A 27,913-nucleotide genomic window follows, 5' to 3' on the forward strand; every position below is an offset into this window, starting at 1 on the left:
GGGAAATAATGAAGAGAAAGCAAACCAGTAGAAACAGGTTTTGTATTTTCTTTTTCATTGCATTGCTTGCATCATCCTTATTATCATTAGTAGTAGTAGTAGTAGTAGTAGTAGTAGTAGGAGAGGAGCTCAAAGTGACACAAAAGTCACCTTAAAAAAAAAAAAAAAGACTATCGCAGTCCTGTATCCTGAAACAGAGAAGTTCCAGGGATTAAAGGGATTATTGTTCTTGTCTTTTATTTTTATCTTTTTATATTTGCACAGCGAAGGAAGAGAGAAAGAAGGAAAGAAAGAGAGCAAGTGAGAAGCCGAACAGCGACAATAACAACAACAACAAGAACTGCATGGAAAGTCTCTGTTCATTTTTTCACAATTTGAATCACATCATCATGGTGCATCTGGTGTTGGATTCCAACTCTCTGAGGACTGTACTTTACACTGGAACCCTGCAAGTAGAGAAGAAGAAGTACAGGCATCTTGGTTAGTTCTTTACAGCCGGGATTGATTAAAACAAATTCAGCAGAGTCTTTAGAATGTGAGATAGAATGCCTAATGGTATTTGATCTGATTCTAAGCATGCTCTGTGTTCAAATCCTGCCAAAGTCGACTTTGCCTTTGATCCTTTCAGGGGTTGATAGAAAAAAGTAACCAGAACTTCGGACTAGTGTCTTCTACTACAGCTCTGGGCTGACTAATTGCTTTGTGAGTAAATTTTGTATATGGAAACTGCGTGGAAACCCATTGTATATATGTGCATGTGTGTGTGTGCGTGTCTGCATTTGTTCCTCCATCACCACCACTATTTGACAATTGGTTCTTGTTTGCCTATATTCCCATAACTTAGCAGTTCAGCAAAAGAACTGATAAAATAAGTACTAGACTTGAAAATAATAAAGTATGTACTGAGGACAATCTGTTTAACTGAAACCATTGAAGGCAGTGCCCCAGCATGGCCACAGCCCAATTACTGAAACAAGTAAATGATAAATCCAAGGTAGCAGACTGGCTGAAAGTGTGAGCAGGTCAGGAAAGATACCTTGTGGTATTGATACTCTTTGCATCCAAACACAAACACTATAAAACCCCTATGGTGCCAAGGTGTATCAGCCCACAACTGTGGCCTTTCCTCATGTATATATTGATGGCAGGGAGAAGGCTCTGGCCTGCACCTACATGTGTAGTTGCGCAATCAAACATGAGTGACAAGCCCCTTAAGTAGTTGTGGTGACTGACACCTCTCATTCACAATATCTTCATTCTACCAATGAGAAAGACTGAATGCAGTCACACTCAACCTGCGGGAAGTAACACATATCTCACACAAATCACACCTAAGTGTTAACAACAGAAAAAGACAAACACACTAGATAATGTGGTCCTGTATACTTTTAAGACAGAATGGTCATGGCTAGAATGCATCTGAATCGTAGATTTACTGGATCAGAGACTAATGTGTTCATATTCTGTGAAACCTCCAAAGAGAGTGGAGGAAGAAATTTGTAAACTGATGAGTTTCACCAGCTGAAGCATTTTAAAGTTGTTTAACCCTAAATTTAAAGTTGTTTAGCCCTAGGTAAATACTGATTGAGTAGACTTGCAACCAAAGATAATCCGATTTCGATGTTTCTAGGATTTATTATTCAATGTGTATTTTCCTTATTTAAGAAGGCAAAGTGTGATTTGATGTAAAATGAAAATGATGATGTGATGTATAAAATGGATTGTGTGCAGACTCACAGTTTTTGTTAGACTGAAGCATACATAGTTATGTCCCTTGTTGAAGGTGACAGAACAACTCATGGTGTCCAGAGATAAGTCTAAAGGATTAATCCTCTTTTACTCAGATTGCCAAATGAAACAGGAGAATCCTAGGAAACTAATGATGGTGTATGTTGGAAAATAGTATTTTATTATGGGGAACGAGAAGAGGAGCGAGGGTTTTTGTTGGGCATTTGATATCATTTCAATGAAGAATCCAGTCAAAAATGTTAGACATCTCCTATTAACTGATTCCAAGACAAAATTATTTATTTCACTTGATAAATGACAGGGCTTGCTTATCGTACATCAAATATAAACATAAAGAGTAAAAGACAACAGGTGATGACTTACCCATACTAAAGCATATTTGAATGTATTAACCAAGGATCTGTGGATGGAGTGACACTGCAACAACAAAAACAAAATGTAATAAAAATAACATGAAAATTCCTCAAAATAGGAACATTTTACATCACTAGCTCTGTTTTTTAAAATAACAAAGGTGGAGTGCTTCCATATGGCCGCAAATGAGTTAACAGAATAAGCTTTGGTCAATGTCCAGCAGGATATACTCTCCATCAACCAGAAGGTATAGAATAGAGTTAAAAAAACTAAACATAGTATATATATATATATATATATATATATATAATACAAAAATGTTGATAGTGACTTCGAAGTTTGGGCCAGGTAAGCCATCGTCAGGTGGGTCACTCTATACAAAAGTACAGAGTAACCATCAGATTATTTTTCATATAACTGAACATAAAAACTAACATCTATATATATATATATATATATATATATATATATATATACACACACACACATATATATATATACACACACATACATATATAGTTCAAATTTACAGAAAACAAAAGACAAATACAGGTGATGGAAGAAAAAGCAAGTATATATATATAAATCTCTGTGCATGCACACACACACACATGCAGCTAGCCATTTCTTGCGAATGGCATGGCTTGGTAATGTGCACTGTGATTTTGCTAATTGCATTAAGAGTCACAGTAATTGCGAGCATACATAGATGCCTTCTCAGCTTTTCACAACTGACTCAGCATATTCAGGATGTGACAGATGGAGGGTGAGGGCTGCACCAACATCTTTGCTGGTACTCATTTTTAACTGAGAAGACCAAAAAAAACTGTAAAATGAAGAGCCTTCCTCAAGGATGCAAGACACTGCATGGTTCAGGAACTGAACCCACAACCTTGTGCATGAGTCAAGCACTAGAACCACTAAGCCACATGCCTTGATATAGACAGACAGGCAAATATAACTGTATATCTAAATGTTTTATGGAATCAGTCTCTTTTGGTTTGGGTCACGAATACAGTCAATGGCATGAAACCTTTGGGTAAGAGAAAATAGTCTACACATTCCTAAAATAGTCATGCACTGAGGACTTTTCTGTTTTGATACAAAAACATATATAGATATATAGATATATATATATATATATATATATATATATATATATACACACACATATATATAATAATAACATAGATTTAATCAAAAGATTAAATGTGGTACTTAAAATGTTTGAGGCACCAGAATTTGGTAGGGTAAAAACCAAAATAAAATCAAGAGATTTGGTGAATAAAATTTGAAGAAAAGCAACAAAAATTCAATAGGTTATAGCAGTACGTACGTTTCGTACAAGCTCCATTTATTCATGTAGTGAGAACACTACATAAAATGTACTATGAAAATGTAAAGGAGTACGTTTTCATTGTACATTTTATGTAGTGTTCTCACTACATGAATAAATGAAGTTTGTACGAAACGTACGTACTGCTATAACCTATTGAATTTTTGTTGCTTTTCTTCAAATATATATATATATATATATATATATATATATATATATATATACGTACACACACATTGATAAATAATTTGAGAACACTAGTAGTGGGTGATGTTATTTAACACCAGGTCAACCCAAATTCAACAGAACTGTGATCAAAGATGCTCTGGCCATGACCATGCCATCCTATCTTTTATTCAGAGATTGTACAACTAAATTACATTATTCAATGTGACTCTTTTGTTTTTAAATGGTAGTATGTAACAAGAGGGAGAGTCAACTGCTATTACTCGCAGATCATACAACCATATAAAAGCTCTCCCATTGGCTCGTAGAGGGTGTCCCAGGCTGGTTTAACCAGTTGTGATCAATACAGGTCAATATTATCAACAGATAACATAAGTTTATGCTTTTGTTTTGCAGAAACAGGAGGTACAGTGACTTACATCAATTTATCCATGTTTCTGTGAATATAATGGTTTCTTTGTTAAGTAATCATCATCAACATTTAACATCCATTTTCCATGCTGGCATGGGTTGGATGGCTTGACAGCAACTGGCAAGGCCAGGGGCCACACTAGGTTCCATAATCTGTTTTGTCTTGGTTTCTAGGGCAGGATGCCTGCCCTAACTCCAACCAATCCATAAAGTGTACTGAGTGCTTTTTATGTAACACCATCACCAGCGCTTTTTACATGGCACCAGCACCAATACTTTTTATGTGGCACCAGCACCCACACTGATGCTTTTTACGTGGCACCTTCGTTTTCGGATCTCCATCTTAAGCAATTTTTTTACAGATCTGTTACTTTCCTATCTCCAATTAATTTTATATCAATTAATTAATGTCATATCTAATTCAATTAATGTTATATTTAATTAGTATCCCTAATTAATTGTATGTCAAAGCCAAACTAAAGTCGGAGATTCAATATATTGTCCAATTTAACACACCCACACCTTTAGCAGATTCCACTGCAACTAAAAGTATTTGAGTCAGGTCTCCAGTCTTAGAATAATTTCAAGGCACCAGTCTTGACGCCCATAAAAAAAAAATCATTGTATTGAATTAAATACAAATCATGTAACACCTTTTCTCCTTTCTTTCATATAACAGAAGATAGGCATGGCTGTGTGGTAAGAAGTTTGCTTCTCAACCACATGGTTCCAGGTTCAGTCCACTGCATGGTAACTTAGGCAAGTGTCTTCTACTATAGCCTAAGGCCAACCAAAGCTTGTGAGCAGATTTAGTAGATGGAAACTGAAAGAAGCCGTGAAGGGCATCCAGCCATAGAAACCATGCCACAACAGACGGAGTCTGGACAGTTCCCAGCTAGCCAGCACCATGTCAAGCCGGCCAACCCATGCTATCATGGAGAGGAGATGATGATGGTGTGTGTGTGTGTGTGTCTGTCTCTGTGCTTGTTCACCACCACCACCACCACCACCACTTGACAATCAGTGTCAGTGTGTTTTTGTCCCCGTAACTTAGCAGTTCAGCAAAAGGGACATAAGTACCAGATTTAAAAATAAAATAAGTACTGGGGTTGATTAGTTCAATAAAATTCCTCAAGGTGGTGCCCCAGCATGGCTGCAGTCTAATGACTGAAACAAGATAACAGATAATTCTCTACATACCACATGTTCAACAAGGCAACCTTTTCTTAATATCAAGCCTCCATCGAAATCAGGACTTTCTGAAATATAAATAATACATGAATAAACAAATAGGATATAAGTAGTAACAGCCACTGTTAATGTCATTTCATTTTCTGGATGGAAATCTTTAGAAAGGAATGATTGTCACAACTTCTCGCTTCCTTGGTAACTAGTGTAATTAGATAACAAAATTGTTGTTGGTGGTGTTGTTTTAGCCACAACTTGACCCTGAGAAAAGGCCAGTGTGAATGTTGGTGTTTTGTAAAAAGTACTGGTGCCGGTACCACCTAAAAGGCACAGGTGATGACGTCACATAAAAAGCACCCAGTACACTCTGTGGAGTAGTTGGCATTAGGAAGGGCATCCAGATGTAGAACCCAAACCAAAACAGACTATGGGATCTGGTGCAGCCCCTGGCCTAGCCAGTTCCTGTCAAACTGTCCAACCTATGCCAGCATGGAAAACAGACAATAAATGATAATGACAATGATGATGATGATGATGATGATGATGATGATGATGATGATAACAGGTTATAGGAGAAGCAGCATAGAAGAGGCTAAGGCAAAGGTGGTGTGTCACTGACTGAACAGGAACAGAGGGCGTTGAAGTTGCAGTACAGGAGAGGCCAACAAAAGAACCAAAACACATCTGTAAGTCAATGGTAGTAGTACTGTGTTGGTGAAACAGAGTCTTTGCTAATAAGTCTTTTTTCAGATGCAATCCAGAACATATGAGTAAACGCTACTGCTGTCATCATCACAATCGTCATAAACAACACAACTTCTAAGTTTTCAACGAATACCAACATCCCTTCCACACATGTCGCTTGTTTAAAACAAAAACAAAAGCAAAGAAAACGAGGAACAAGTACTACAGTACTTACCTCCCCTCTTTTTCGTATAAACTCGAACTAAGGCCAGATGTTCCCAAAGACACTCCAGTAAATAGTCAAGATTTAACTTCATATTACAGCTGGAATAGAATGGAACAGAAAGGTGACAGTTGAATGTAGTAGATGTAATAACATAGGAGTGTAGAGACTGTGAGGAGAAAGAAGTAGAGATGAGAGGGTACAGGTGTCTGTAAAGAAAGAGGAGAAAGTGACAGAAAAAGGAGAGAAGGGTAACAGGAGTGACAACAGAAAAAAGGGAGAGGAAGAGGGAAAGAGAAAGCAAAATAGAGGGTAAGTTAAGGGTAATTTTGGAAAGTGAGAGTATAACTGGATATGTATGTGCATGTGAGAGTGAAAGAGACAGACAGACATATACATTTACACATATACATGCATTTATACATATTCACATACACACACACACACACATATATATATACATGCACATACATATATACACACACATATATATAAAAACTTGGCTGATGACCTTCTGCACCTGCAGGTGAATCTTAAAGCAGGAAGAGACTGAGTCAACCAAAATAATAAAATATTATCAATCTCTACTGTGGTACTGAGTACTTTTTCTTTTGTCATCATCATCATCCATTACATCCGTTTCCAACAGTCAACACTATACAAACATGCACATACACAAATACATATATATGTACACACTACAGGTGTGTGTGCGCACACATGCACGCATGCATGTGTGTATATGTGTGTATCTCCAACATTTCTAGATGAATTAACAAACTAAGAAATGATATGTACGTTTCTTTCTTACCTGACCACAACTGTGTAAGGCTTATGAGCAAGTCGATCAACCTCTTCAATTGATATTTGATCAATTTTGTTATAGACCTGTCAAATATTATTCACAAGAAACATTAAAATGAGTATTGCATGTATGTACATATGTACATACCTACATATGTATGTGTGTGTGATTTGTATACATTTTATCTTGCATATATACAGATGTTCATAGGCTTGAATGAATGTGTATTGTATGTGTACATTTTACCCTGACTACTATATAATGCATAAACGGAGCCTGAAAGATTGCTTTAAGATACATGGTGTATTTTATAAACATGCCTTTCAAGTATCATATAGCATGAAACTATTAGTAACTCTTTCAGTTGTGTATATAATTTGATGTGTGTGTGTATGCATTGCACCTGCATATATTTGCCCTGGCTATTCTATCCCTCATATACACACACACATATATGAGAGAAGAGGTTAGCAAGGAAATAAGATGTTTTGGTACTTGTGTTTTGTCAGATCATTAGTAATTGATTTTAATTTGGTTAACACTATTTATTCAACTCTCAAAAAAAATCAGATGTCATCATCACGTGTGTGTGTGTGTGTGTGTGTGTGTGAGATATTTTGAAGTGGTTAAAAGTGGTGTCCCATTGCAATCCTGTTGAGAAAAGTATTTTTATCATATTCATAGAGTTCTCTCTCTCTCTCTGTTTTTACATGCTCATATACACACAGATCTCTATGAATATGATGAATACTTTTCTCAACAAGATTGTAGTGGGACACCATTTTTAACCACCCCAAACTGAGAAAATAATCCACTGTTAGAGAAAACAAATGGATCATAAGAAGTCCACAAGTGTCTAGTTAAGGATGGAAGAAATAAGCAGAGATATCAAAGACACTAAAAGTGAGAAGAGATAAGAGGGCTGAGCAGAGCTATGAAAATATGTTAACAGAGCAGCTCGTGAATTCTTGCTCACAAGTGAAAACTGAGAACAGCAGCAAAAAAGTTTGGGTAATTTTGTTCTAATTCCATTTGCTCCAACAGATTTGTGAACTGATAAATTTTGGCAAGAAAAGTCAAAACAAGAGTTGTATTTTACTTCAATATAGGAATAGATAAGATGATCATGGTTGGAACACTTGATTATAAGTGTCTACTGGATTGGGGTTGACCTGGGGCTAAACTTGGTTATGAAAATAAAAACATTTAAAAATTACAAGGTCATAACCAATGTAAACAAAGTTGTTGACAGCTGGATTGTACACAGGACCTTCCAGTTCCCAGAACTTCTTGACTATTCAACTATACTGCACTTGCAATTACTAATACTATATAGCTTTAAAAGGAAAATGAAATTCTCCTAAATGATTAATAACATTCTATCTGAAAATTCCTGTCCACACCCAGCTCATTCAGGAGAAAATAAACCTATAGTTTGTTTAAGATCTTATGTGGAAGTGCTTAGAATGTATTCTCTAAACAAAAAAATAAACCCAACTTTCTATAATATGAGATAAAATAGACTCTGAACATAAAAAGTATATTTGCTGTAAAATATGTGTTTGTACCTGTGTGTGTGTGTGTAGAACATATATACTTACATACAAACACGGCATATATATACGGTTTCCTAGGATGACATCAACTAATTCATCTGAATTACAATCTTCTCTGAAAAGAACTTCACAATTAAATATTTCTGGAATGTCGTTAAAGAAGGAAAGAAATTCATGACTCTACGATCATAAACCGAATACCCGAAATACTACACTACATGCCTTCTCTGCTCCAGGGAAAAACAACTGCAGTTTTAGAAGGTTGCACATGGGAGATCATTAGAGATTATGAAGGCTGGCATTTGTAGCAACTTTGAGGGTTTGAACAGTGTCTCTTCATATGTAAACTTTCCTTATATATGTGCAATAAATACACACATATATAAACGTATATACACACACACTCAATGAAGTTTGATGGCACTAACTTTCTTCTGGCCTGAGTAGGCCAGAGTACTGTTGAGTTTGCAAGTGTTAATAAGTAGACATTATTTTCTGATCAAAACTGACCAAGAGTTAAACAACATTTATAAATAATGACAGATTCAAAATATCTTACATATTAAAACTGAAAATGTGTGTGTGTGTATGTATCGGTATGTCCCCGTTTTGTGCCAAAACAGCTCAACCGATTTTTCTTAAACTTCACATGCACATTGCTTATGTGTCTGGGGAGGTTTTAAGTATAACGAGGAATAATATTTGGGTGTGGGTGAATAGATGGAGTAACTATAACTCTCATCTCAAGTTTGCATATGCGTATGTGTGTTTGAAGGTATGTGAGCGAATGTTACTAATGGGCAAAAATAACACCCTCTTGCAGGTAAACGAAGTGAGGAACCATAGTTCGGCACGGGTAAACAGGGGGAGGAACCACAGTCTGGCGCAGGTAAACGGTGGGAGTAACTATGACTCTCAGCTTATGTTTGCATATGCATGAGTATGTAGGTGGGTGTGTGGGCGGATGTTAGAAATGGGCAACAATTACACCCTCTTGCAGGTAAACGGAGTGAGGAACCATATTTCGGCGCAGGTAAACGGCGAGTAGCCATAGCTCTCAGTTCAAGTTTGGGTATGTGTGTGTATGTAGGTGTTTGAGGGTGTGTAGGCGAATGTTACTAATGGTAAAAATTTCCACCACCTTGCAGGTAAATGGCATGAGGAAGCGCATTACAGCGTGGGTAAACGGCGGGAGTAACTAGCAGTCCCAGGCCTAGAAGTCCACAATGGAGATCTAGATTGGATTTTGCCAAAGAGCCATTTTGGCTTCTAAAAACGTTGCAGCCAGTGCAATCAAGAACAGCCTCTTACTGCATTTGCCTGGGGATGTGAAAGTCTATAAATCAGTAGACACCATTCCCAATCAGGATGAGGTTGTTGATTAACCCACTGAATTTTTGAATTCCTTGGAGCCTTCAGGTGTACCTCCACATATTCTTACTCTTAAAGTAGGTAGCCCTGTTATGTTGATAAGGAATTTAAATCCACCGACATTGTGCAACGGTACACGCCTTGTTATCACAAAATTACTTCCCAATGTCATTGAAGCAACGATGATGGCCATCTGCGGTAAAGGTCAAGATGTCTTCATACCGCGAATACCCCTTCTGCCTTCGGCTGCTGACTTAACGTTCACATTCCGCAGAGTGCAGTTTCCAATTCAACTCAGTTACATCATGTCCATTAATAAGTCCCAGGGGCAGTTGCTGTCTGTTATTGGACTTTACTTAGCCAAACCATACTTTTCACATGATCAACTGTACGTTGGCTGCTCAAGAGTGGGTTATAGGAACAGTTTACATGCCTTCAACCCCCAGGGGAAAAGTAAAAATGTTGTTTATAAGGAAGTTTTGTAGACTTGCTGTACTGACACCATATTTCAGTCCTACATTATTGCTGATACAATTTTTGTTGCTTTATTTTTTCACTTGATTGTTATCATAATATTACACATGCAGTTCCCTTTAAGAGTTACTTAGGTGTCAGTCTTGCCATAAAGTGTGAAAGGTGTTTAAGGGAGCGGGGGTGTTAATCACTTTATTAGTTTCAGAGCCTTTCCAAACTAACAAACCCAGGCAACGCCGGGTACGCCTGCTAGTAAAAATAACAGAAGAATATTGTAATAAACTTGAGATCATTAATTAAGGAGTATTAGAAGTAATAACATTTTTTTTCCGATAATATATTTTAAAAAAAGGATACTATATTCATGCAAAATTAATTGCACCATTTTTTCGTTGATTTTTGTTAGAGGCACTGTAGAGTTGAAAGAAATACCACCACCTTTCTTTTGCTGAAAATATAATGGAAAACAAAAATTTAGCATATCGTCATTGTTTTAACATCTCCGCTTTTCCGTTTTAGCATGGATCAGACAGATTTCAGTGAGGCAGATTTTCTATGGCCAGATAACCTTCCGGTCATCAATATTCACTTATTTCCTTGCTCAAACATGTACTTACAGAAGACCGACAACAAAGGAAACCAATTGCATGATGGCAACACTTGTTTACAACTATCACATGAAGTCAAAACAAAGAGACATAACACATAAATATGAGGTCTGATTAATAAGTATCCGGACTGTTGCCATAGTAACAAAGTTAAAGCATGCAGTATGAAGCTGCTTGGCAAGATTGATCTTGAACTCTGCTGTGCATGCACACTAAGGACCAAAATCGTGTTACACGGTGTAATTGACTGTGAAGAAAAATAACTAAACATTGCAAGATATTTCCCACTGTGCCCCACTGATTCTATCACCCACTTCACGTGTAATCAATAAAATACTGATGATGGTGATGATGATGATTGCATCAATAGGCACTATGTCTCTAATCTATCAGTAAACTGTAGCTCATCTATTGTGACATTAATGAGTCTTTCAAGAAATACTAAAGAAACAAAGAATTCAGCACAACAGAGAAAATGGTAATGTGGCACTTACTTTGAAATATATATTAGGTTTCTTTCGGTTCAATCGGATTCCTACAGACTCAAGTTCATTTTCTAGAAGTTCCCTGCATAAAAACAAATTAACATATACATGAAAAAAGTAGTCATTAGAAATGGTGGAAGAAGAGGTGGAAGGAAATAAAGAGAAGGTGGGATGAGGAGGAAGGTGGCGATGGTGATGGTGATGACAATGAGGATGATGATGATGATGCTGTTTTCACATACATTTCACATACTCATTTATTTTTGTTTCATTTGTCATGAAAAACAAGCACATGGCACTGAAAACATGTAGTGCTTCTAATCTTCATATTTACATGTATAATCAATATTTAGTTGTGTCAAAGGATCAATGAAAAGATGGCAGTTCATGCATGGTCATGTGAAAAGAGTCAATGAAAAGCTGACATTTCAGGTCTGCTGTGTGGTGCTATGTGGGTTAATAATGAAACAGTACCAAGAGATGTACATATAGACACAAATGCATATTATAGGTAGTAATATGACAAGACAAGGGAATAAAATAGCAAAGAAGATATGAAGATATAGCAAAATGAATCTTGTTAAAGTTTTAATGCTAAACCATACATGTGAAGAAGGTGAAAGAGAACAGACATATACAGGAAATAAGAAGGATAATAGATAGATCACATGTATATATGTTGTATTGATTGTGTAGGTTGTTGGTTGGTCGTTTGGTCAGTTGCTTGCTTGCTTGATGGATGGATGGTGTGTCTATGTAAAGGTTATTCTGGAAAAATTGCCTATCTCCTATTTATCCCTCCCTCACACTTCTCTCTCTGTATGTGTCTACCTGCCTCTATCTCTCCTCTTTATATGTACAATTTAACATTAAAACTTACTTTGTCGTAACTATATTTACATACAAACATCTAATACACACAATACAAACATGTTATTTGAAGTATTGGCTTCAAAGTGTGGCACATGGCCAGTAATTTCGAGGGAGGAGTAAATCAATTATATTGATCCCCGTGTTCCCTTGGTACTTATTTTATCAACTCCGAAAGGATGAAAGGTAAAGTCAACCTTGGTGGAATTTGAACTCAGACCATGAAAACTGACAAAATGCTGCTTAGCATTTTGCCCACATGCTAACAATTCTGCCAGCTCACTGCCTTATGTAGTTTGAAATATACCAACAAATTACACACACATATAATTTTTACCTTTGAATATCTCCTTTGGTAGCATCCAACATTATGACAACAAGATCTGCTGTCCTGGCAACAGCAATTACCTGTCGACCTCGACCTCTACCTGCATAGGTGACACACAAGCAGAAACAAAAATAATGAATTAATTTACATTAAAAACTAATTTACACACACACAAAAACATACACATATAGAGGTCACGAATATATAACATTATAGTTAATCACCAATTGATTGATACTTTTGTTGATTAGAAATAATCAAATGCAAAAAGAAACCTGATGTCTGTGACACAATAGGAAATATCAATTAAAAATAATTATTATTTAGCATTTAAACTGGCCATATCCGGCTGAGATAATCTATCTGTTTTATGCTCAAACTGCCCAACTCTGCTGGAGCATCACCTTTTAGTCAAACAAATCGACTCCAGAACTTATTCTTTGTAAGCCCGGTACTTATTCTAAGAGTCACTTTTGCCAAACTGCTAAACACACCAACATCGGTTAACATCGGTGGAGTACAAACACAGACACTCAAATATATATATATATATATATATATTCACGGGCTTCTTTCAGTTTCCATCTACCAAATCCATTCATGAGGCTTTGGTTGGGGACATGTGCACTAGTCTCTCTTCCCTGAATAAACCATGAAAAATATTAATTATCTCTCTCCTACTGATTTCATCAATTCTACCAGCCCTGCCACCGTAAGCTTAAAATCAGTGGCTAACCTCAATCAAACCTATTCAGAGTCAAAACAAAAATTTCTACATCCTCTCACAGACCATAATTTCTCTAGCAGTACCACAATTGATAACAAAGATGTGACAATATACCAGCATATCCTCTCACAGACTACATTTTTTTACTAGTGGTACCACAAATGGTCAAGCAAACACAGCAACAAAACAACAACATACCTTGTGCGGCTCCTTCAATAATACCAGGTAAATCTAAAAGTTGGATATTTGCTCCATTGTACTGAAAATAAAGAGTTTTACAATTTAATGCACCAACTTAGACATTACAGCTTATATTGCTTGAAGCGTTACATTGTGGAAATTTGGCAGGAAAAGTAAAACACCTGAATGAAGAAGATACAAAGGAATCTCTATAAAGTCATTCGACCTGCTAGAAATAACAGTCAAATCTCTCTCAAGTTTAGGTTTATCTTCTTAAATAAGGATGCATTGGATAATGTAGGCCCAGAAATATTGTCTGAATAACAGATGTGATGATCTTTACTGGAATACCTTTGATTTTAGGTCTGCTGAATTAAGACTCACTTGGGGTTAAACAATATATTTGGTTTCAATCCTGTTAAAACACATTCCATACCTGTGCAGGTGGGACAAGTATTTGTAGCAGAATGACAGTTTTTACACTTGATTGCTGTTCCTACTTCTAATCAATCATCTGTAACCAGAAAAGGTCAGTGCTGCTCTACACACTGAGGCAAACAAGGCAATAGCTCAGAGCAGTTAAATCTGAGGGGTACCACACAAATTCTGAACAACTTATACAAAATTTCTTCAGGCATGATTATGTGGTAAGAAGCTTGCTTCCCAACCACATGGTTCTGGGTTCAGTCCCACTGTGTGGCACTTTAGGCATGTGTCTTCTACAATAGCCTTGGGGTGACCAAAGCCTTGTGAGTGGATCTGGTAGACGGAAACTGCAAGAAACCCATCGTATATATGTATTAAATGATGATGATGATGATGATGATGTGCCTTTGTATCTAAGTTTGTCCCCCCACCCACTGCTTGGCAACCAGTGCTGGTATCTTTATGCCCCTGTAACTTAATGGTTTGGCAAAAGAGACATAGATGAAGTACCAGGCTGAAAAAGAAAATAAGCATGGCCAGTCTAATGACTGAAACAAGTAAAAGATAAAATTGTAAACTTAGTAACTGAGAAGGCAGGTAAGGTGGAACCAAGGAAGAAAGAGTAGAGGGTGAGGTACAGTGGTGGGCGTGCAACAAAGAAAACTAGGGGGGCCTTGAACTGTGATGAGCTGTCACATTATTTGCCATGAAACATTTCAAATTTCATCAGAGAACACATTTTCTCATTGACATGATGAGAGTTCCACAACTTTTGCTGAATAACCTGCATAGATGATTTGTTTATAGTGATCAAACGTCTGTGTTGCACATTAGCTTACACGCTCCATCAAATCAACAATGTCAGTATAGGTGCATGCTGTGCTACATGCCAGACATCAAGTTATCTCGTTAATATACATTTGTAAGTTGGTTTAAAGAGGATGATGGCTGGAGGAATTTGTAGAAAAAATATTGGAAAAGGAGGTATACATTTTAGGACCAGCCTAGACCTCTGAATACTTTGGCACCAGACTTTACCATAATCTAGAGCAGTGGTTCTCAACCAGGATCCATACAAGATTTTGCTTTTAAAATTTATCGGTAATAAATTGGTTATATATTTCTACAATACACAAAATATTTTAACAATTTCTTTTTATACAATTCCTAATAATATTCAATTATAAAAATATATAATTTTTCTTTAAACATTGAATGGCTATAGGGGTCCAGCCAAGTAAAATAAGAATCAAAAGGGTCCACAGGCAAAAAATGGCTGAGAAACACTGACCTAGAGAAATTAACCTCTTTTTATCGTTGGTTACACAAACTAAAATAAGCAGAGATGTGTGTTTTGCTCAAATACAATACAGTGGTTTTTCCACCCAGCACTCATTATCCATATCAGAGGAATGCTTGGTCAGCCTGTTGTTTAGCCCTAGGCCAGTTGCGATCTGCAGATCTTAACTCAGAGATGTTTTAATTCTGACCTTGTTTTTTCAAACATAATACATCTAAGACTGCATTATCTTAAAAATGTTGTAGGCAAGAGAATTAACAGAAAGGACAAAAATGCATTACAATACATTTGTTGTTAGCCCATTAAGGATCTAAATTATGGTTAAGGGTTGCTTGGAAAGTTACTCAAGTAGACAAACAGTCTTTCCAACAATGGGAAGGGGCAAGCTCTTGCTTGTATCCTCTGATGTACTAAAACTAGAATCATATCACTGGTAGGTCTGAGCATTTTGTGAAAAGGCCAGCACTGACTAGCATCAATACTGGCTCAACAAGTTGATGTGTTATGAGACATTAGTAAAATGTGCTAAGGAAGGACAGAAATAAACTGATTGTGGGTTGTCAAAAGATATGTTTAACTTACCTCAATAACACCAGGAATACATGTCAATGTGGTGAATTCATAGGAAGCAGATTCACTGTGAGTTTTGGTTAAAATATTTAGAATTGTTGACTGGATGAGAGGTTAAAAAAAAAAAAAGAATCAAATGCAAGAGTTATCACAGGAAGAACAAACAACAATGTTAATGGTTTCAAATTTTTGACAAAGTCAGCAATTTTTTGGGGAGAAAGGGATAAATTGATTACATCAAACCCAGTGTTTGACCGGTATTTATTTCACTGACCCCAAAAGGATGAAAGCAAAGTTGACCTTGGTGGAATTTGAAGTCAGAATGTAGAGACAGACAAAATGCTGCCAAGAATTCTGTCCGGCATGTTGACAACTTTGCCAGCTTGCCACCTTAATAATAATAATAATAATAATAATAATGATTTAAAATTTTGGCACAAGGCCAGCAATTTCAAGGGAAGGAGATTAAGTCGATCACATCAATCCCAATGTTCAACTTGTACTTATTTTATCAACCACGAAAGAATGAAAGGTAAATAATAATAATTATAGTAATAATAATCCTTTCTACTAAAGGCACAAGGCCTGAAATTTGGGAGAAAGGGACTAGTTGATTAATTGATCCCGAAAGGATGAAAGGCAAAGTTGATCTCAGCAGAATTTGAACTCAGAACATAAGGACGGGAAAAATGTTGCTAAGCATTTTGCCTAGTGTGCTAACAATTCTATCACCTCACTGCCTTAATAATAATAATAATAATAATAATAATAATAATAATAATAATAATAATAATAATAATAATAATAATAATAAATGAAATACCAACTGAGATGAAGTGATATAAACATTCAGTACACCCACAACTGTGGCAAGCTGTGAAAGGGAGAGTAAGTCACCCCTTCCATCCGTAGACTGGGGTGACACTTTGGGCAAGTGCTAGCAACCCCTTAGCCTCCCATCTCAGGATACAATGAAGGTGTTGGTAGCAAGAAATTGGATAACTGACACAGCGGAGGAAACCTAGACCAACTGTTTGAAGGTTATTGCAATAAAGCAGAAGATAAGTACATCCAGTCATCTTGTGTGGGGCCTACTGTGAGGCCTCTTCCAGTCTGCAGCTGCTGCATCGAATGAGGGTAAAAGCCCCGGTAGGGTAAGCTAGCTGTGGCAAAAGAAATTGGATGGTGATCAAAATTAAAAGAAAGACTGGAAATAGATTCTTTCCTCTTTGACTGAGACATTATCAACTTCTTCAAGTTCTATTTGGAGAGGATGGCAAAGGTGGAGTTGTAGGAACTACCCTACAGTAAATTTACTGAAATTTGAGAGTAGGAAGTATGGTCAATATCAACATTACTATACAAATATCTCTATCAGAAATCCCAACAAAGCTACCTTTTAATTTTTACTTGTTTCAGTCATGGCACTTAGGCCATGCTTGGGCATTGCATTGAAGGGTTTAGTCAAATAAACTGACCCCCAGTACTTATTTTCTAACTTGGGTACTTATTCTGACAGCCTCTTTTGAGAAACCACTAAGTGATGGGGATGTAAACAAAGCAATAGTCAAGTGGTAGGTGGAGGGACAAACACAAACACACACATGCACACACACAACGGGCTTCTACAGTATCTGTCAACCAAATTCATTCACATTGGTTAGCCTGGCTCTATAGTGGACACTTGTCCAGGGTGCTGCACAGTGGGAATGAACCGAAAACCTTGTGATTTCCATGCAAGCTTCTTAACTACGCAATCATACATGTCCCTAGGAGAACACTTAATAATCAACAATCAATCAAATAGCATTAAAAAAGTTTTGAAGTTACCTTTCCAACTGATGGGAAACCTATGAGGGCAATCCGAGCATCACCTGATTTCATAACATCAAAACCTTCACCCTGAAAAATAATAATAATGATGATGATGATAATCCTTTCTGTTATAGGTGCAAGGCCTGAACTTTCAGGGGAGGGGACTAGTTGATTACATCGACCCCAGAGTTTCACTGGTACTTAATTTATCAACCCTGAAAGGATGAAAGACAAAGTCGACCTGGGCAGAATTTGAGCACAGAATGTAAAGATGGACAACATGCTACTAAGCATTTTGCCATGTGTGCAAATGATTCTACAATAATAATAATAATTCTTTCTACTTTAAGCACAAAGCCTGAAATTTGGTGGGTGGGGAAGGGGTAGTCAATTACATTGACCCCAGTAATTGATTAGTACTTATTTTATCAGCCCCCAAAAAAATGAAAGGCAAAATTGACTTCAGTAAATAATAATAATAAGCTATGAGATAAAAACATATTAACCTGACATTACTGGCCAACACCAGGAAAAGTAATTTCTCCTAATTGATGTCCCAATTCCAACAAAAAATATTTCTTTAAAAATAAAGAAACTATTTAAGTAAAAAATATCTAGAAACAGACATAATCAGAATATGGGGATTAGAAACAGAAACAAACTCTGTTTTGGGAATGATTAAAATAAAATACAGACAAATACATAACCAAAACCAAAGGTCTTCTACATAAATATATATATATATATATATATATATATATATATATATATATATATATATATATACATATATATACATATATATATATATAATCATCAGCATCATCATCATTTAACATCCGGTTTCCATGCTGGAATACATATATATATATATATATATATATACACATATATATATATAAATGTATGTGTATTTTTTCAATTTGTACAAATAACACGGAAAAAATAAATAGTTACCAGGGTAGTAAAAATTCACATAAGTGCCAAGCTTGTTACAGCTTACTTATAAAGGTAGAAATTTCAGGGTTTAGTGAAATGTTTTTGATTAATATAGATAAATTAAGAAATGGAGTTAAAAGCAGGTGTTATTCACATCTTTATACTTCCAGCATGTTTCGTAGAAAATATTGATCTTATTCCGGAGGGAATAAAACGATGTAAAACAATGCAGTCATCTCGTCAGGAAAAAAAAGAGAAACAACACAGATCAATAAACCATTTTAACCAAATGTGATTACTGCATATATGATGAAGGGGAATGCTGGCAAGTTATTTTTTTAAAAACCATTAATAGATTTAACATCAAAGGCAATTTAGAGAAAGAGAAGGAGGAGAAAGAAAGAAATTAACAGAAAATTAAATGTGGAGAAATGTAGTGCAATAGTGCAAAATCAGCAACTCAGTTTTTGAATCCTTAAAAAACATACGCACGCACACGCAAACTCTCTTTTATACATATAGATGATAAGCAGCTTTCTTTATTAGAGTACAGATGTGAATAATTCAGAGAAACATTACTTTCATTATTCACACATTGCCACTCTCATAATGCAACACTTAGTAATTTGGGTTCAAATTGAAAGTGTGAAACTATTTTCACTTTCTAATGAAACCTGGTCGTTGTAGAGCAGTGTCTCTCAAATAACTATAGCTGGCTAGTTGTTGAGATAATGTAGAAAATATGTAAATGAAAATAAAGTTGATTTGGTAGCCGAAAGATTACTGAATCTTTTGATACCTCATACATCAAAATCAGCAACTCGGTTTTCAAATGCACAAGGAACATATGCACACACAGACACAAACTTTCTTTTATATATATATATATATATATATATATATATATATATATATATATATATATATATATATATATATATATATATATATATATATATATATACACACACACACATACACATACATAAATATGCATGCACACACACACAGACATACACACACATATATACATACATATACATGCATTATAACTGAAAGTCTGCAATTACCAGTACTCCAAGTTTCTCGTTTCTGATTATCAGCTGGTAAACCAAGCCTGGTTTTCTTTTGAATATTCACTGCCAATGTTCATATGGTTTTTTCATTAGACAAGTCCTCATGAATTCAAAATTACCTAGTCTGTTGTAGATATGTGCAACTTTATGGGAATGGTAGCTTCAGGTCAAAGATGCAGTGTGACCTTTGTTTGAGCGCAAAACTGAGAATTTTAGTTCAAGGCACCAATAGTTTGAATGAAAGAAACAAACTGTTAATGCACGTAGTTAAGAATTTTTCATCCAAAAAAAACCTCATTGAATTTTGTTCTGGTTCAGAGGGGGAAAAAATGTTGATTTTCAAAATATTTAATAAATTTTATTGATATATATATTTAATATGTATATGAGTGTGCATGTCTATATGTGAGTATGTGTATGTGTCTATATGTGAGTATATATATATGTGTGTGTGTTTATGTAAAAACAAAGATCATCATCCTTGACCTTGAGGGCAGCCACAGCAACGATGACATGAATACATAATTCTGTTCATATATGTGTGTCTATGAATGTACATATGTCTATATGTATGCATCTGTACAGGTGCATGCAAAATAAACACCCATATGCACACTCATTGTTTTTAAAAACATTAATTAAAACTATTATTTTGGAACATTGTTTAAACAGCAATGCACTTTCATGACTTCAATTGTATGGAGTTTGTGACGTTTATAATAACATTACCACAAGAAAAAGAAATCAAATCAAAAATGTGAGCTTGAAGCAGCCATTTTCACACATGCTGTTCACAAAGGTTTCTAAATGGAAGAACATAACAATAAGCATTTCCTTCAAACTTTCATCTCAGATAGTGAATATTCAAAAGAAAACAGGCTCGGTTTACCAGCTGATGATCAGAAATGAGCAACTTGGAGTACTGAAAATCAAAGTGTTTCAGCTGTAATGTATTAAAGAAAACTCTACATTTGTATTGAGTTGTGTAATTTATTGCTTCTCATGAATCAGTAGAGATTTATGTATATATCTTAAGCAATGAACACAAAAAGAACACAGGAGGAACAAGTTTTAACATGTATTAGTTTAATGCTTGGAAGAGGGAGACCAAAGAAGACATGGGACAAAGGACACTGAACTTTACAGAGGAGATGACAAAGGACTGAAATATCTGGCACCTTACTATACTCAAGGAGACTGATACTCCACAGCAGAAGTGTAAATACCTTCCTCTTGCTGAAAAGGATTGGCCTGCAAGACCTCTGTGCTGGAACTATGTAAAAAGTACCAGTGCTGGCACAATGTAGAAAGCACCCGTGCTGGTGCCATGTAGTAGCATCCATGTTGGCATTACATAAAAGCACCTGTGCTAGTGCCATGTAGAAAGCACACTCTAGAGAGTGGTTGGCATTAGGAAGGGCACCTAGGCATACAAAGCAAGCCAAATCAGACTGGAAACTAGTGCAGCTCCCTGCTTGCCAGTTCTGGTCAAATTGTCCAACCCATGCCAGCATGGAAAACAGATGTTAAAGGACTATGATGATATATATATATATATACATATATATATAGCAAATACATATCATCCAGAAGCTAACACCATAATGCATTGTGTGTGTATACATATACATATACATATATATATGTGTGTGTGTGTGTATTACGTAGAGTATAGAGGCATGGCTGTCTGGTAAAGAGGTTCACTTAACAGCCACATGATTTCAGATTCAGTTCCATTGTGCATCACATGGATGAGTGTCTTTCTACTTCAGCCCCATGCCACCCAAGGTCTTGGGTGTGAAGTTGGTACATGGAAACTGCAAGCACACACACACACATACACATATATAAGCTCATATATGTATGTGGGCTTGTCTGAGAAAATATCACTGAAACTGCTAGAAATAGCAGCCATATATCACCTTAATATATATTAGAAAAAAATGATAGTGAACAATGAATTTTCTGTCTTTGATCATTGGTCTGCTTAATCAGGGCCGACCTGGAGCTACAATAACAAGTAATGAACACTAATTAGGAAAGAAAAGAAACATTATTTCTTACTCTTGCAGCTGATTTTGCCGATGGTTCAAGTAACTGCTGACGGTATTTTGCTAGTTTGGCTTTCAGTAAACCCAAATGGTATTCGGTGGCTAGAGAAAAAAAACAGACAGAGAAAAGATTTATTATAAGTCATAATCATTAGACGCAGGTGTGGCTGTGTGCTAAGAAGTTTGCTTCCCAACCACATGGTTCCAGGTTCAATCCCACTGTGTAGCATCTTGGGCAAGTGTCTTCTTTGGTAGATGGAAACTAAAAGAAGCCTGTTGTAGTCCTTTGACTGCAGCCATGCTGGAGCACTGCCTTAAAAGGTTTTTTAGTCGAGTACTTATTTTATCGCTCTCTTTTGCCAAACCACTATCTTACGGGGGATGTAAACATATCAACTCTGGTTGTCAAGTGATGGTGGGCAGACAGACATAGACACAAAGACACACATTCTGCTAAAATGAATTCACAAGCACACATATAACATCCAAAGGTACATCATTTTTCCTCTGATGAAATTATATTCATATCACACAAATGTAAATTTAATGAGTATTAACTAAAATAGCTGTAAGTGAAGATGACCAATTTGTTGTAAATAATAAACAATTATTAGCTTCCTAATCTCCATTTTCTTTTCTTGTTTTAAATGAATATATATATACAACGGGTTTCTTTCAGTTTCCGTCTACCAAACCCACTCACAAGGCTTTGATCGGCCCGAGACTATAGTAGACACTTGCCCAAAGTGCCACATATTGGGACTGAACCCAGAACCATATGGTTGGGAAGCAAGCTTCTTACCACAAAGCTATGCTTGGGCTAATATATGCATAACTCACATATATACATACATACACAGATAAACACACACATGTACAAACATATAACAAGTCTCTTGCAATTTCCATTCTTTTAAATGGCATAAATTGGCCTGGAGCTATAGTAGAAGACATTTAGCCAAGATGCCCCACAGTGGGACAAAGCCCAAAATCACATGGTTGTGAAGCAAACATCTTAACCACACAGCCATCCCTTAAGTCAATCTATTTCTTGAAGTATTTTTACTTTTTAATCCATCTCTTCAATGCTCTGGAAATTTTCAACTGCTGAGGAAGGCATGTACTTGGTGATGGATGTCTGTGTGTGACAATTTTAAAGGTAATGAACTGTTACATATACACACACCTTTCATATATAGCTTTATCATTGGAACTAGACTCTAGAACTTGGTCTAATGCTGAAGATTCCTCAGATAATTTCCCATCAAGTAAGTGAACCAAGCTAAGTTAGAATAAACTGCCTGGCCCCAAAACACAAAATACCTTGAGTGGATTGGCTCATGATCCACAAGGAGGAAGTCAAGTACTTTTTATTCTTTTATTTGTTTTTCATTTGACTGCAGTCATGCTGGAGCACCGCCTTTAGTCGAGCAAATCAACCCCAGGACTTATTCTTTGTAAGCCTAGTACTTATTCTATCAGTCTCTTTTGCTGAACTGTTAATTTACAGGGACGTAGGGACATCACCATGGGTTGTCAAGCAATGGTAGGGGGACAAACAGACACACATATATATATATATATATATATATATATATATATATATATATATATATATATGTATGACGGGCTTCTTTCAGTTTCCATCTAACAAATCCACTCACAAGGCTTTGGTCGGCCTGAGGCTATAGTAGAAGACATTTGCCCAAGGTACCACGCAGTGAAACTGAACCCAGAACCATGTGGATGGTAAGCAAGCTACTTACCACACAGCCACTTTGTCTAATTCTATACAGTAAGATTTAACCTTAGTGAGATTTTAAGTCAGAACATAAAGAGCTGGACAGAAAAAATAAATACCACGCAAGTTTTTCAAAATCATTTTAATGATTTTGCCTTAACCCTTTTGATACCAAACCACCCAAAACTGCCCTTGACTTAATGTTACAGATTATAGATTTTAAAGTGATCAAAATTAAAACTTATTAAAATTTCAGGTTATATTATGTTCCATGTTATATTATGTTAATAAAGGTGAAATTATTATACCAGGTTTCTCATTATTTTTTAAATTAACTGAACGGAAAACTGTGTATTTTAGCAGAAATATGGTAACAAAAGGGTTAAATTGTTTCAAATATTGGCACAAGGTCAGTAATTTTGGGGGAGGGGTGAGTTAATTACATCAATCTCAATACTTGACTTGTACTTTAATTGTATTGACTCTAAAAAACTGAAACACAAAGTTGACCTCAGTGGCATTTGAACTCAGAACATAAGACAGAAGAAATGCTGCTAAGCATTTTGCCTGGTCACAAACTGTTCTGCCAATTTGCCATTTTAAATGGCTTTAAACTGAACCCAGTACTTGACTGGTACTTTATTTTATCAATTCCAAAAGGATGAAGCATGTAGTTGACCTCAACAGAATTGAAACTCAGAACATAAAGAGCCAGAAGAAATGCTAGTATTTTGTCCAACATGCTAACAATTCTGCCAGCTCACCCTCTTAGAAATTATAAAGCTAAAAATAATAAAAGTGATAATTTGATGATGATGATGGTAATGGTGAAGATGATCATGACAATGATAATGATGATGATGTTGATAATGATGGTAACAGGGATGATAATGTATTCTTGCTAGGAGGAAAATTTGACGATGATTTTTAGCAAGTTGAGTAACCATGTAGAGGCGCCATTAATGGCTCAACTAGTCTGCTCATATTATGAGGTGGGTAAGTCAATAAAGTACATGAAGGGCAAGGCTGACACCAATGGGACTGAGCGGGAGTAATTGAGAAGAAAGAGGTGATGACAAAATGTCAGAGCAACTCAGGATACAAAGTGAGTATAAGAGAGGACACAGACAGTGGATGAGAGATCCATTCTTTAGTCACTTTCCATCAGAGAATGAGATCTGATTGATTATTATTATTAGAGACGATGTAAGGTTGGGAGATCTCTTTAGTCTTGCTAGAAACAAGACCTCTATAGTGTTGGGGCCACAAATAAGTGCACATTGTACAAACTACGCCAAAACTGAGACATTGAAGCAAATTGTTGGATCCTATCAAACTAACCCATGCCAGCTCGGAAAACGGACGATGATAATGATTATTCTAACATAGACACTTGGTCAGAAATGTGTAGGAGTGGATACACCATGGGGGTCGATACTTGACAGATACTTCATTTTATCGATTCCAGGGGGGTGGAAAGCTAAGTTGATTTTACTTAAGGCATTCCGTTCTCCGTTCTAATCGACAATTGTTCCAATAAGGATATTTCCTCACACTGACATCAACGCACATTTCTAGGGGAACGATACAATGAACAGAATCAACATGACTGGTACTTATTTTATCGACCCACAGCGGAATGAAAGATAAAATCTACTCTGGTGGTGTTTGAATCTAGAAAATATGGCACACATGCCAAATACTTAATAAATGCCGACGACGAGGAATTGTAGCTTATACACTTGCTTATTAGTTTCAGTGTGGACTGGCCATGCTGGGATACACGTCTGCTTCTTTCAGTAATTGAAATATTTCCAAATTCAACAGACATCATTTGTTATACGTTTATTGAATCTTGAGATCGAATATAGCCATTTACGGCAAAAACAAAGAATTCTTCGAGAAACGAGGCATATTTTGAGTTAAGAATACATACGATAAATTTTGATTACATTAAATTTGCTTCGGGAATAGAGTTCTTTATATTTTCATCGCGTTATATATATATAAACTACACAAATTCAACTAGTACAAAAGAATCAATATTCACATACAAACGGACAAGTAATCTGTTACTTTTTATTACTTATTTGTAACAAAAAAATAATTAACATAAAGTTATCAGCTTCTTTAAAATCTAATCCGCAAGAAAATTACATGAGGTTGTTTGTCTATCATAGGTGTATATTTATTCAGAGAAAGTTTTTAATTCCCACAGTTAAAATACAAGATAACCTGTGTACATAAGGCAGTGTTGTATATGCATGTATTTCTTAATGTGTTTATGAGGCTCTCTCTTCCTCTCTCTCTCTGTCTCTGCGAGTATGCGTGTGTGTGTAAATTTTACTTACCTTTATTTTTTTGAGTCCGAGAGATTTCTCGCTCAATTTCTTGTATTTTTTCTAAAATACCCATGTTGGTGGTTCACCTTTTTTTTTTATTTTATTTTATTCACTATAGGCTAAAAAATGGTAAAAGAAATGTCTAGACATTAACAGATATCGCATGGAAAAGACTGAAAAAGAAGAAAACTTATTTTCGACATTTCATCGCAGCAAATAATTTCGGAAGTTCATCACGAAATGCGGTCGATACTAATTTTATGGCTCGTCTTGAAATTTTACCCCGGATAAAATATTCAGTGGCTTATTGAAATAGAATTTGAAAACCAAAGACTGAAAAAAAAATTCCTTTAATGCAATTTTACTGTGACTGTTATATATAAGTTGTGTATATTCATTACTATGTATTTGTCACTTTTAGTGATTTGCCAATTCTTCACACTCAACTCTTTAATTCTATTGCATGATGGTGGACATTATTAAGTATGCAATTACTCCTTAAATTTTGGATGTGAAGCATATTTTCTCTCACACGTTGACCGATTATCTGCCTAATACTTATTGTATCGATCTCTTGCTGAACTACTAAATTATGGGTGTGTAAACACACCAACAGCGGTTGTCAGGCAGTGCTGAGGACTTTCAGTTTCGGTCCACTCATAAGGATTTGGTCTAACTGAGGCTATAGTAAAAAAAAAACACTTGCCCAAGGTGCCATGCAGTGGAACTGAACCCGGAACCATATGGTTGGGAAGCAAGCTTCTTAGCCCACCGCCACGTCTGCGATTACACATTAGTAGTATGTAGTTAGAACATCTGTACTCTCAAGGCGGCGAGCTGGCAGAAACGTTAGTACTCTGGGCGAAATGCTTAGCGGTATTTCATCTGCTGTTACGTTCTGAGTTCAAATTCCGCCGAGGTCGACTTTGCCTTTCATTCTTTCGAGGTCGATAAATTAAGTACCAGTTACGTACTGGAGTCGATGTAATCAACTTAATCCCTTTGTCTGTCCTTGTTTGTCCCTTCTATGTTTAACCCCTTGTGGGCAATAAAGAAATAAGAAACGTTGGCACGCCGGGCGAAATGTTTAACGGTATTTCGTCTGTCTTTATGTTCTGAGTTCAAATTCCGTCGAGGTCGACTTTGCCTTTCATCTTTTCGGGGTCGATAAATTAAGTACCAGTTGCGAATTGGAGTCGATCTAATCAACTGGACCCCTCCCCCAAAATTTCGGGCCTTGTGCCTGGAGTAGAAAAAACGAACATCTGTAATTCTACTTGGCACACTATATTTTCTCCCGCTCCCCTCACCGCTCTTTTAGCTCAGGACTCAACACTCATAAGAAAAACATGAAAGAAGATAAAGACTCCAGAAAACCAAATAATGCATTTGCAAAAAGTAAGATAAAGAAAGAAATATTGATATAAATATCAATAAATTAAAAATTTAATGGCTAGAATTGTGGGTAACTTGATGGTTCTTGGCTACCAAAGTCAATTTAGGAAAGTGCAAATAATAATTGTTTATTATGAGCACAAGGTCTGAAATGTGGGTGGTGCAGGAGGCTAGTCGATTACATCAAACTCAGCACTCAACTGGCCCTTTATTTTATCGACCTCTGAGGGATGAAAGGCAAGGTTGATCTCGATGGGGTTTTACTTTCTGAACACAAATCACAACGAAGTCAACTTTACTTTTCGTCTTTTCTGAGTCGTGGCGAGGCTGTAAGAACGTTGGACTGGCTGCCTTCTAGTATTTGTTTTGGCTTACTTGAAAGGTAAAATGAACTAGTCACCCCATTTAACAACGGCACCAAATGCTGCAAGCATTCGGCCTAGGCTTATAATTTGAATGCACCTTCGTCTCTTTCTCCCTCGCAATAATGGGTCATAGCATTGCTTTCTCTCCTGACAAAAATATTAAAACAATCTTTTGTCAACATTGTTGTCAGGTTGGGTTGGGCTAAATTTTAAAGAGGAACATTTAGTATGGCCATCGAGTTGTTGCCACTTGCTAGACACCGTTTTTATTTTTTCATTTTTATCTAGTACACGTAGACGGAATTATCTCTGTCTCTACATAACTATTTGACGTATTAAAATAGCAAAGCACACTCCA

The 27,913-nt window shown here is 36.2% G+C and overlaps 1 protein-coding gene across 1 annotated transcript; it reads right to left on the reverse strand.

Annotated features, from left to right (window-relative positions):
- Positions 1 to 25: 25 nt before the first annotated feature.
- On the reverse strand, positions 26 to 26,472 carry LOC106879628 (developmentally-regulated GTP-binding protein 2). The gene is made up of 14 exons (XM_014929289.3): positions 25,805 to 26,472; positions 21,726 to 21,814; positions 17,662 to 17,733; positions 15,844 to 15,933; positions 13,554 to 13,614; positions 12,638 to 12,728; positions 11,440 to 11,512; positions 10,695 to 10,785; positions 8,538 to 8,635; positions 6,943 to 7,019; positions 6,144 to 6,232; positions 5,237 to 5,295; positions 2,113 to 2,166; positions 26 to 446 (listed from the first exon to the last, which is right to left on the reverse strand). The coding sequence occupies exons 1-14, from the start codon at positions 25,866 to 25,868 to the stop codon at positions 360 to 362; spliced, it is 1,095 nt and encodes a 364-aa protein (XP_014784775.1). The 5' UTR covers positions 25,869 to 26,472; the 3' UTR covers positions 26 to 359.
- Positions 26,473 to 27,913: the final 1,441 nt, after the last annotated feature.

The sequence above is a fragment of the Octopus bimaculoides genome, chromosome 16 (genome assembly GCF_046866305.1).
Source record: "Octopus bimaculoides isolate indiv1 chromosome 16, ASM4686630v1, whole genome shotgun sequence".
NCBI classification, from domain to species: domain Eukaryota; kingdom Metazoa; phylum Mollusca; class Cephalopoda; order Octopoda; family Octopodidae; genus Octopus; species Octopus bimaculoides.